We start from the raw sequence: 13,161 nt of genomic DNA, 5'->3' as shown, positions 1-13,161 counted from the left end.
GAATGTTAGTAGTTTTTATTATAAAAGTAAAATGTATAAAATGAGCATTTTGATATAAACGGCTGCATATCAGTTTTTCAGTTAGAAGTATCTTGGTTTTTTTTTAAATTATGAATGAGCTTACTCTTGACCAAAGACAAAGACGTGGCCTACGATGGAGTGAGCTCGCCCAGAAGATGCCTGTGCACTTTTGATTTGAAGGTTGCCGGGTTATATGAGCTCGGAAATATAGCTGCCGGCAAAGAATTCCACTCCTTGGCAGTGCGCATAAGAAAAGAAGAAGCAAAGCGCTTCGTGCGAATTGCGGTATATCTGCCAAGAAAGGATGGAAACCGGCCGTGCATCTAAGAGTCCGATGGTAGATGTGTATAACGACCAAAGTTTTAAATTTCTGTATACTACATACCGATCATAAAATTAATGTAGGTTACTATCTCCAAAGTACTATCAGTAGATAATGGCAATGACAACACCAAATGCTACCAAAAGCATTGACGTCACAACAGTACCAGCAGAAGATACTCGTGTATAAATATTCAGATCCCTTGTTGCTCTGTCCATCTCAAGAATAGCATCCATGATTTCTAGATTGTTCGGAATGATCTGTTCTGCTGGTAGCAGGAAACCATAATCACCCAGATCTCTGAGTTCTATTAAATATGCAACTGGAACACCGGTGGTCTTAACCCAGTCGAAGCTTGTACCGCTCATCAAGTCTATGGACAAAATAAAATCAATAATAAAAAAAATATATAACTAAAAACGGAGAGTTATTTATGAAATTTGCACGTGAATTTACTTACCTACATGTCTAAGAAAGAAGAAAGAAAGAAAGAGAAACATTCATGAACCTGCGTTCAAGCCTATTCGCTACTAAATAGGTACCTTACCTACTAAACATTTCAAAGATGTTTTATGTCATACACTGCCAAATTAAGGGGATAGCTAAAAGCAAAAGATTAAGAAAGTCAATATATTATCAAAATTCCAAGCATACACTCTTGAGTTTTAAAACTCCTTAATTGCTTAGCTAATATTCGAAGCGTACGAGACCAAGTTTGTACTTTTAGAAAACCGATTCAAACTTACTTTAACTAAAACAACTATTTACTACAAGAATTTGATACAGTTTCAAAAGATAACTTACACATAATGTCCGCTGAAAGACCAACTCTGTATGTCGTACCGCTCCTGGCTGCTAGTGCGTCAGCTGCTCTTACAGCTATTTCAAACTGAAATAAAATAAAACATAGTAAATACTTTAGTTTCTGTGTTAAGGCTGAGCCCGAGACCCATCTGAGCGCAATAAGTAATATGTATGTATAGCCCGTGTGATCAAATTACCCCTCAGCAAACGCCTTGTTCCACATCAGATTTGTCACAGGGGATTAAAGGCAATAATAATTAGGTAAATTGGTGCAAATAATTAATGATATACATCCTACTTAAACATTTCCTAGTTAAATACTACTTTAATAAAATCTAGTATCTCACACTGCTCCTCAATGTTAAAAGGCATATGCATTCCATACATACTACTTACTACAATTTTATTTATTTATTTATTTAATCTTTATTGCACAACAAAATAAGGCATTCCATACATACTACTTACTACAATTTTATTTATTTATTTATTTAATCTTTATGTACAAAAAGGTACAAATGGCGGACTTAATGCCTCAAGGCATTCTCTACCAGTCAACCAATAGGCATATGCATTCCATACATACTACTTACTACAATTTTCTTTTCATTGACAGAAGAAGATACAAGTTTTATTTCAAAGTAGTGACGATATCCCGCTCAGTGGTTTTGAAAGTGAAGAGATAACACACAGAGACACAATTTGTTGATAATGTTAGTACTACTTTACGATGTAACTTGAAGAACTTCGACACTGTAGCAACTCACCATGTTCGCAAAGCCAGGAATCGACAACACCCAAAATGAACTCAGATGACTGTACGGCACGACGATCAACTGACTGTAAGAGTGGAATGCGACGTAGTAAATGATCTCTCCTTGTTGCCTTAGATTTGTGACGTATTGCTGTATGGCTCGAGTCTCGGGCTCTGAAGCTGGTGATGGACCAGGGAAAACGTTCGAACAAGGGTTGTCCGATGTTCCCGCCGCTGAAATATGTTAGAGAAAATTTTAAATGTCCCTTCAATAGGCTACTAGACTCTTATCGAATTTGGCACAAGAAATGATTGTTTCCTGTAATATTTGACATAAGAAACCAATTTTTATAGATTTTGGGTATTAAAAGTGTATGGTGGCTACGTATTTTCGATTAAAAATGTGTGTAATATTTATTTTAACTTTGGCCACTGAAAACGCTGTCAGGCGTGTAGTGACGTCATAGAACGTAACTTAACGTTATGTCGAATCAATCACTGACATTATGAACTTTATGCGTCATAACTTAAATGTCAGAAAATTTTGTGCTCAATTCGATTTACGTCATGCGCAGACAATCTATAGATTAACGTGGCTAATGATGTTTTTGCCTAATTAAGTTAAAGTAAACTTTATAAATGATTTTTTTTGTGGTTTTTAAGTCGTAATAAAATATGGTAGTATTTCTTTCGGTTAATTGGATAAAATAGTTAGTTAGATAGATAATAAAATAGACTTTAAAAAAGGGTCAAGTAGCCTATATTAAAGTTTTAGATACTTACAGTCCGATCGAGATATGGTAATACCGTAGTCATCGGCACGACACACAAATTTTGCTACTTTTAAATTCTTAATTCTTGCCGGAGTGTAAATAAGTTCCCATAAAGTGTAGTAACAAAATAGAAATAATTTCTTAGGGTCATTTCCACCACCAAAAATGGTGGGTTAACCCACCATCTTATATGGATTTTGATTTTATATGGATAAATGAGAAAGTGTGTGTGTCTGTTTGTCTGTCTTTCACGGCGAAACGGAGCGACGAAATGACGTGATTTTTTAAAGTGGAGATAGTTGAAGGGATGGAGAGTGACATAGGCTAATTTTTGTCTCTTTCTAACGCGAGCGAAGCCGCGGGCAAAAGCTAGTTGGTTTATAATTCAAATAGCTAGGATTTTAAAGAAAGTAGCGTAGAAATGAAATAATCCACATACTCCATAGTAAATTACAGTCTAAATTATATACACAAAATAGCAAAACAAAAGTTATTTTTTCATTAACAACTTGAGTCAGTCAAATACTAATGATAGCAGTGTGCGTTTTTACAAGATACCTTTGATAGTATAAACTTAGATAAACTTACTGTTCCATTCAAAATCAAAGTTCCTGTTAAGATCTACGCCGTTGCTTATGTCATCTTCAAAATCGATAGCCGCACAGGAAGTGGAATTAACCTTGCTACGATTCTTTCTCCACATTCTTCTCTAAAAATGTAACAAACGGTAATAGATAATACAAAAACAATACATATAAACTTAAGTTTTGGAAAAAAACAATGAATCAAAGCTACTTACATCTGTAAAGGTATAAGAGTATCCATCAGGATTCACAACAGGGAAGATATGCCATTCAAATTCATTAGCCATCGCTACAACTTCTGGATCGTCGCTCGCCAAAAACTCTTTGATTATCCAAGTAACAGTTGCTGGTGAAATCCACTCTCTAGCGTGAATCCCACCCTCGAACATACCAATTTTCTTATCTGTTCTCTCTGGGTGGTAATCAATGATGACTCCTTTTATCTGTCTGCCTTCTACGCTTTGACCTGGCATGACTACTGTTCTTACTACATCCGGGAAAGCTTCTGCTAATTCGTCTAGCCAGGAATAGATTGTGTCCAATGTGTGATATCTTTCCCATGTGAATGAGAACAATGTGTCGGCGTTTCGTTGGTACCGTTTTCTGGTTCGACGACTTGCAGATGTGTAGGCGTAATAGGTTAGAAGGCCATTGCTGCCTCTTGATCCTGTACTGGTACTGGGTCTACCACCACTGCCACCGCTGGGTCTGCCACCGCCGGGTCTACCACCACCACTTCCTTTACGTCTGGAGACAGGAATTATCTGGTCGTCGATGGCTCTGTAATTGTCAATAAACCATATTTGTATTATTTATAAATACCCACCTAGTGTCTTTCAGCTCATATTAGTCAATATGGTCTCAAGTTAGTTTAACAGCAAACAGCAGTTTACATCGCCTCTGATAGTTTAAATTAGTTTTCTGAATACTCGACACATATGTTCGTTTTCTGTCTTTGTCTCTGTCATCTGTATATCTCAATTATGTTTTTTAGATTGTTTATTACCTATACCTAACCGTTCGTTTATTACAAGCACCATAGACCACTGTGATACATTGCGATAAAAGAATGGGCAAAATATAGCTACTTGTATTTAATGAAAACACAAACATACATACCTTTGCACATCATCAATCACTAGCGTCGCTTCAATATTATCTCTTTCTATAATTTCAATGAACTCCGCTTCATGAGCTGGCGAAACCATAATCTTCACATTTTGATTAACATCAATGTTATCATCCCAAAACTCGGTTACACCACTTATTTTCAATTTGATCAGACCTTCCACTTCATCAGCTGTTTTAGGAACTGCTTTATAAACTTTGTAACCTTCATAGCTTTTAGGCTCAGCATATGATGTTGCAACAAATAATAAAACAAAGAACAGTACTTTAAACTCCATGTTTGTAATGGAGAGTGAGCGGCATTGCGACATGTTTGGGCATATCGGGCTATCAGCGTCTGGGAATTATTTTATTTTATCAAATGCAAGATAGGTAATCATATCTATTTAATCATCAGATTTGATACATTTTTGGTTGTATCCGCATTTTTTGATAAGTTTAAACTAATTGGACATTTTTGAATGTTTTTCGATGCTAGTAATTAAATTCGTAAATGCATAGCTCTATACCTTTTTTAATGAAAATCTATGACGAGTAGCGAAAAATAGGGGAGGCCGACTCGACTACCGGGTATTTTTTTTATGTTTGATCCAGATGATACGGCAAATTTGTTTAACGCCTAAGGCACATAATATTCCCCCACTTTCTCAACCGATTCCTTAGCAATCTTATTTGAAGTTTTAGTAGGTAGATGTTTCTTTCCAACATACATAATAGTTTTCTAATAGCATATTGCACTGAATCAACAAAATATTTTTTTTATTGTGACTTTTTTAAGGTCATGAAACTAAATACGATGCCTGCAATGCAACGTGTAAACTCACTAAAAAAGACGTGTTTTTTTTTAATTCATTACATAACATACCTACCTTAAACTTATATTTTGCTCATGTTCATAGGGAGTTATATAACTCAGCCACTAACTGTAAGAACCATCTGACACACATACCAAAAACGGCCCCGAAGGCAGTCAGGCTCTGATATATAGGCACATTGTAGCCTGGCCAACTTTCGTGTGATAGCCTTATTCACTTCGCCATAAAACTACGCCTAACTATCTCAAGGACAGCTTTATGGTACATAGCGGTCATATATCGCTTGAATTATCAGTATCTTTAATTATAAAAATAGAAATACATACCAAGTACATCCGATAACTCAAACGTTTGTCACAGCGGTAATAATTCAAAAGAAACTATTACATGGACGCGGAATATGTACACGCTGTCGAACAAGGCCCAAGCGATGCAGCGTTATCGGTTCATGTATGGAGGGCCTTGTTCCATTGAATTAAGAAATGTATTAGCTTAGTAAAGGTTTGTGCATAATGTTGCGATAGCCGAGGACGCGTACGGTTGATGTAGCCTTCTTCCTGGACTGTTCTTCGTACAACTGTGTTCTTGTAAGGCACTGTTTATATTGAATCAATTAGTTTTGTTTTCAGTAGTTATAATATAAAATTTAAGGTTTATATGCACAATATACTTAATAGTTATAAGCTATAAATTCAGAGAATGAAGTCTCTTATTCCTATTGTATGACAATATTCTTTTAAATAATGTCTCTTTGTCTCTCTAACAAATAAATTTTAATTTACAAAATTCACACAATAATACATAGTTGCGTATCGTACGAATTACCTGAAAAAAATACGTGTTACCTGTTTTGTTTGCCGCGTGTGCAAACTATGTAACAGATTATATTTTGAACATTAGTATACAATTCTGATCAAAATATTGATCCAAGAAACAATACAAAGCCGTAGAACAAGCCAACTTTGCACAAATACTTAACTGTCCGAATGCAATGCATACATCATCATCGTCTTCCTTGCGTTATCCCGGCATGACGGCTCATAGGAGCCTGGGGTCCGCTTTGATAACTAATCCCATGATTTGGCGTAGGTTATCCCGGCATGACGGCTCATAGGAGCCTGGGGTCCGCTTTGATAACTAATCCCATGATTTGGCGTAGGCACTAGTTTTACGAAAGCGACTGCCATCTGACCTTCCAACCCGAAGGGTAACTATTAGGCATTATTGGAATTAGTCCGGTTTCCTCACGATGTTTTCCTTCACCGACAAGCGACTGGGAAATATCATATTACATTATCAATGCATTTGCATTAAATGTTATTACATAATCTCTAGAATCTCCATACTTACATACATACACGTGGCAGACCAAGAACAAAGGGGCTTCTCGCTTGTTTTTGCCCAAAAAGTGCAAGTTGTGGAATGAGATACCTTCTGAGGTGTTTCCCTTGCGCTATGACAAGGGGCTCTTCAAGATGGATTCTCAAAGATCGGCAACGCATAAGGTGGCTTCTCTGATGACGCTTATGTCCACGGGCGGCGATGACTGCATCCCATGAGGCGGCTCGTCTGCTCGTTTGCTGCCTAAATATATCGTAAAAATAAAAAAAGCTTGCCTTAGCACTTGCCGTGAAAACTTAACATGGTGCATGGTCCGACTTTATTATAATACTGTGTAAGAGCCCTTACACACTTGTCGGCCGCCTGGGTGGGTCAGAGCACAATTATATTTATCACCGGTACCGGCGTCGCGGGCATGAATCAGCCGATACGTCGGACCGACAGGCACGTGGAGCCGCTTGAGAAACCTATCGATATATGAAAACCAAGGTTTTGCTAATAATCTCGGCAAGTAGGTAAAAAACAGCTGGTGGCGTAGCGGTAAGAGCGTGCGATTTTCAATCCGGAGGTCGCGGGTTCGAACCCCGGCTCGTACCAATGAGATTTTCGGAACTTATGTGCGAAATGTTTTCGGTGAAGGAAAACATCGTGAGGAAACCGGACTAATTCCAATAAGGCCTAATTACCCTTCGGGTTTGAAGGTCATATGACAGTCGCTTTCGTAAAACCTTAATTGTCAAAATTAAGTTTTTAAAAACTTAAAAAAAAATTAGTTGTCAAAGCGGACCCCAGGCTCTTATGAGCCGGGGCAAAAACCGGGATAACGCAAGGAGGATGATGAGGTAGTAAATAGGAACATCAAACAAGGTGCAATATCCAGTTGTTCCCAAGGTGAATCGGAGACCTTTACTGGCGCTAGGTAAACTACTTGTGGTCAAGGAAAGATGATAATGGCTCAGTTTAAATTAGTTCTTCAAAATTCATAACTGAAAGCCCACATGCAAGATCCTTAAGCTTGGATCTCCTAAAATATTAGTGCGGAGTATGGAGACGGGCAGTTGTAGGACGGCACCGCTATCCCAGAAAACCAAAGCTTTAGGGAGACTTTCTAACAACGTTAGAATAAAACCACCACCAGTGGGCTTCGCCACCAGTGGGCTTGATCGCTTTTTCTTTAGTGTATGGTATCTATTTCAGTTTATAACGTTAGAATAGTTTTTACACTACTTAATTAGAAACGGACTATAAAATGATGAGAATCATATGATTATTTTCTTTCATACGAGTAAGTACGGATTCCTAAAATATAGTGTGCCTATTTTGAGTGTACCTACTGTTGTATTATAAAAAATAGTGCTGCTTAAATTGTAGTTTTATTAGGGATTCGTAAAGATTAACGATCCTTAAATTACCTAACCACAAAATTAAAATTTTGAAAAAACCCCGACCGCGACATAGTAGACCGATTTTCATGCAACATGGCTAAGAACATTCCCGACTAACTCAGCTTTTAGACAAAAAATACTCAATCTAAATCGGTTCATCCGTTCGGGAGCTACGATGCCACAGACAGATACACACACAGACAGACTCGTCAAACTTATAACACCCCGTCGTTTTTACGTCGGGGGTTAAAAATATAAAATCTGAACCCGTATAAGATCACTTTGTTGCCCGTCCGTCAGTAAGGAAAGCTTAAGACCAGCATTAAACTTTGCAGAAGATAATCTCAATTTTAATAAAACACTTCAACGTCTTCATTACCAGGGTGCGTTACAAAAGCAGATCTCATTCTGTGGCGGTGTGTAGAACAAAATAATTTACGATCAGTAGAGAACCGCTTAATCAGCGTTCGGCTCATTGTTAACCCGCGCAGCTCGGATAATGGCGCTATTGTCTCTTAGTATCGCGATAAATGTTTGGTGCAAGGTACAAGATGCAACGAAAGACGTAAAAAAAAACATTCATTAAGATGATCGTTAAGTTCATTTAAAAACTGTAGCGATTTTTTTGGTACTTATCGAGAAGTCCCAGTAGGGAAGACTAGGATACAAATAGCTTCCATCAAAGTCTATGATGCATTGGAACTTGCAATCGGAAGACCTGGAAATCCATCATCTGGAATCATGAGATCCATGTAGGAGGTAAGTCACAACCCTAAGCATTGAAGAGAGCGAGGCAAGGAGGAGGCATACTCAATTATGCCTTGCCAGTGTGTGCCTTTGACAACTTGCTTTATGGACCGTCTGATGAACATTGCTTCGATAAATTTTCAGGATTAGCATTAGCACAACTTGATGTCCTTTTTTCATGAATCATTAAAACCTTAATTGGCTGATGCATTATAAATAAAAGATCACACAATTTGACCCTCAACCTTAGAACTTGGAAACTGCGTGGTTTTAATTTCAGGCTACGTAGTCAAACGTGAGAATGGCAATGCACCCTTGGTGCAAGAAAATGCGCTACATCTTCGGCTTGCCGGAAAGATATATTTGATGCTTGGCTACCTATAGGCTACTTGCCTCCTAGTCCTAGTTAAATCAGCTTCTTTTTAAGAACTGTGAAAACGAATTTGAACGACTTGCTAATATGGAATTTATATGAAATCGAATTGAGTGACGTCACGGTCAACTCAGTTACTTTATTTATTTCTAGCTGACTTATTAATTAGAAATTGGATTTAAAAATAACTTCTGTCCATGCTTTTCTTATAATTATCTAATGCTTTATTTCGTGCATGGTATAGAATAATTTATTTTAACTACAGTCAAGTTCCCTATTCTACCTAATCATCCTTCAAACCGGCAATGCTCTAAACTTGCATGTATCCAGTAAAGTACGCCCTTGCGCATTATGTGTGCCACAATGCGCCAAGCCTCCAATCGCGATAACTCCGACATCGCTCTGGCCCCACACCCGCTCGTATTCCCCAATTGATAACTTGTTGATAACGCCATGGACTTATAATAAATCCTGCAATGCCTGCTTAGCCTGCCTTTCCCTCCCTGGTTTTAATGTTAGAAGGCAGTGCCGTTTGTACCAGCCATTTTCTTAAGAGTAGGTATCTTTACTTCATTTAGATATACCTATTTTACAGTTACTCAGGCTGCTGACACAGAACATTTGGCTCTCATCTACACCCGCTCGTATTCCCCAATTGATAACTTGCTGATAACGCCATGGAGTTATAATGAATCCTGCAAGGCCAGCTTAGCCTGGTATGAAGCTTGGTTTCTCCTTTGGTTTAATGTCGATTGTGAAAGTAGTGTATAGGTGTCTCGAGTACATATGGCAGTCGGTGTCCGAGCGAGATAGAGGACGGACGTGCGGTGTGTATTGGCGAGCCAACCCAATGTATATAGCATAATAGCGTGACATTACAAGTGGCGACGAGGATAAAAGCAAGTACTTACCACGTGAATCTAGTATTCGGAAAAGATGAGATAGAAACATAAGTAACATAACCTATAAAATCGAGTAACGATGCGCCATGATGCACCGTTATCTTTTTGTAAACAGGTTTGGTTACCTGCCGTTTTAAATTACTGGCATTCTTAGTAGTTTCGGAACGTAATGAAGCTAAATGAAAGTGTTCATTAAATACTACAAAGCGAAATGATTATAACGGCAGTTTTTCAAGAATTAAGTCAAAACCAAATAAAAATAAATGAAATGTTATTTCTTTCAACCGCGCGAATATAAACCGCAACCGCAGGTAACCGAACGATGCAATTAATAAAACGTTTGAGGTAATTGTCAACATACCTATACAGGTGTTGGTGTGTGGCTCCTACCTACCTAGTAAACGGTTTGGTTACCTACCTAGATTGCAAAATGTTTTTAGGTACCAAAATGTTATTTGAGTTTATGTGTAGTGGGTTTATAAAATTGATTTATTACATAAATCACAGCCCGGAATCATTACAATAATTTCCGTCCAACCAAAAGAAATGATATTTATTTTTAATTAGTGAAGTTACCATCTACCTGTTGGTTGGTTTAATACACAAAATTATGTGATGTTGCTAAATTTATGAATGGTTAAGCTATTTACCTAAATAAGGCATTTACTTGAATGATAAAATGTTGTACAACCATCACACTTAAATGTCCTATGGTAGCATTAGTCTATGTTTGAGAGTAAGGTGAAAACCAAAACAAACTAGATAAATACTTACCTAAGTAATTAAGTATACTTACTTACATGGGTGAATTTACGTAAAAGTAACGTAAGTCACGACTTCATTAAGTGGTTATTTGAACTACAGCTGCAAATGAAAGGATCTATGCATATGTCGGGAAAGTAACACTTATATAGAGATAGATTATCACTTGAACGTGAATCTTGAATTGATTGAACATGCCATAAAATCGTGACTAATACTCTTGTCGCGGATTGACTTACGTAAACATTCCTAACGCCGATTTCGAGCAGTTTTATCTGAGTATTTAATTACTTAAAAACCAGAAAACCAGATGGGTTCACTTTAAGTGCTAAATATACCTACTTATAATAAATAAAGAAATATACACCCTGTTGTTATTGGATTACGTTAACTTAAAAAAAAAAAAAAAGTGTTGAACACAACAATTCCTAATGTTATTTGTTTTGACATATGCCGTCAATCACTTGACTCTAACTTGAATGTTATTCTCTAGTCTCTCACAATAATAAATTAATTTATTATGTATGAAAAGGATGAACATTTTTTATTGCATATTTACCTAAAAGTGATATACAGGATGGTTCTTGATAATGAACCTAACGACGTGTCAAATTTAACGGAAAAAAAACACGGTATAGAATAAAAAAAAAAGAAAAACACATTTTTGAAGCACTTATGATAAGCAGTTTCCATCTGAGTATTAAATTACTTTGTCAGTAAAGTCGGCAGAAGAAAAAAAAAGAGACATTAAACGGAGGTGCAACTCTGTACATTCAATTGTATCGACCATTTAATTGGCACCTAAGTACTATGAAATTTTATGCCATTTGTGGCTGAAAATAAGGCATTAAATTGCGAATTTAGAAACAGCACATGGAGGTGCACTCTGTACATTCAATTGTATTGTTTAGTATCGACCATTTAATTGGCATCTAAATACTATGAAATTTTATACCATTTGTGGCTGAAAATAAGGCATTAAATTGCGAATTTGGAAACAGCACATGGAGGTGCACTCTGTATATTCAATTCTATTGTTTAGTTTCGACCATTTAATTGGCACTTAAATACTAAGAAATTTTATGCCATTTGTGGCTGAAAATAAGACATTAAATTGCGAAGTTGGATACAGCAGATAATACTGATCATTAAATTGTTATAAACAGTAGTTAAATAGCAATAGGAAAAAAAAACTGAACATTGAATTGTTGCAAATATCAGCTTAATGATAATAACCTAAACACGAAGTAAATTACGGTTATACTGGTTGAACGTGCGCTTAAATGACGCTTAGATCAGATGATAAATACTATCTGAGCCTTCAATTGTCATAATAGTAGATTGACGTCGGTCAATAAATATCATTAAATTGAAAGAAAAAATACCAAGGCCTCCAGTGCCTGAGAGTCTGAGACAACTACCCCAGTAAAACACTCAAGTACAATGACTGAGTACTTTGAGATAGCATAAGTTGAAATATTTTCAATAGAATATATTTTGACTTGTGTTAGTTAGAATCATTAAATTGATTGGGTACAGGTTGCCCCAAGAAAGTCCAGTATGGCTTCTTAATTGTCGTTGGAGGCATTTGACAGCGAAGGTGATCCTACATCAGTAGGAGTTCGGTGGGAGCGCTGGAAAAAAGCACTCTTTATATACCTAGATGCCGCTAACGTCAATCAGAGTGAAAAGAGTGAAAAAAAAAGACAGTGCATTGGTTTGACATTGCATTGTATATAAAAAACACGTAGTGGTGCAGCTGAATTTAATAAAATTAAGCGAACGCTTGATACATTTCAACAACGCGAAAAAAAAAAAAAAACAAGTTGCCAACTCTGCTTATCGTCAACAAGGCTTTGTCAGGTATGGGTGACCTCAAGAGAAAGACATGCCTATTTAAGTTGATCTATGATAGATTTTCAAAGACAATCTACGTCAGTTGAAAATCATTACAAAAATATATTGGTACTGAAGGTACTCGTTATCAGTTAGGGTAATAGGTACATACTGCAGAGATTCATGTAGGTGAATCTCATATAAGTCAGGTGTCCAGTTAAAACAAATAAACTAATGGATCTGTGAGCCTCTATTGAACTAATATAGAAAAAAAATAAGAAATAAAAATGCTGAACTTGTATGCGTAATTTCACGGGAGGATATTGAAATGTGGTCTCTCTTTCGTGAATACATATTAAAGATTTTCCAAGCGAACTAGTAACCTAAGTTTGTAAATTTATAAAATAAATCTCACTAGTGACCTTATTTCGTCTGGTCAAGAAAATGAACAAAAGGACAACAATCAGCGGCTGAATCAGCTTTGTCTGTAGTGATTGTAAAATGTTAAATAATCACAGATTTCAATGCTTCACGTCAATTATCTAGGTACCTAACTACCTACAATGCACATTATTTAGAGGTTAGGGAACATGAGTCTATATATAAATGGATTG

General features: G+C 36.7%; 1 protein-coding gene across 3 annotated transcripts; it reads right to left on the bottom strand.

The window, feature by feature from the left end:
- Positions 1-234: 234 nt before the first annotated feature.
- On the bottom strand, positions 235-4,714 carry LOC125232503 (zinc carboxypeptidase-like). 3 transcript variants are annotated; one of them, XM_048138200.1, is made up of 7 exons: positions 4,378-4,712; positions 3,992-4,038; positions 3,474-3,949; positions 3,263-3,383; positions 1,915-2,135; positions 1,148-1,232; positions 235-716 (listed from the first exon to the last, which is right to left on the bottom strand). In XM_048138200.1, exons 1-7 carry the CDS (start codon positions 4,695-4,697, stop codon positions 448-450), a joined length of 1,539 nt encoding a protein of 512 aa, XP_047994157.1. In that variant the 5' UTR covers positions 4,698-4,712; the 3' UTR covers positions 235-447. The 3 variants fall into 3 exon arrangements, with proteins under 3 accessions (XP_047994157.1, XP_047994156.1, XP_047994159.1); XM_048138202.1 differs by adding an exon at positions 891-945 and having other exon boundaries at positions 576-716; positions 3,474-4,038; positions 4,378-4,714; XM_048138199.1 differs by having other exon boundaries at positions 3,474-4,038.
- Positions 4,715-13,161: the final 8,447 nt, after the last annotated feature.

The sequence above is a fragment of the Leguminivora glycinivorella genome, chromosome 13 (assembly GCF_023078275.1).
Source record: "Leguminivora glycinivorella isolate SPB_JAAS2020 chromosome 13, LegGlyc_1.1, whole genome shotgun sequence".
In the NCBI taxonomy this organism is placed as follows: domain Eukaryota; kingdom Metazoa; phylum Arthropoda; class Insecta; order Lepidoptera; family Tortricidae; genus Leguminivora; species Leguminivora glycinivorella.
This window is presented reverse-complemented; position numbering and strand designations above follow the sequence as displayed.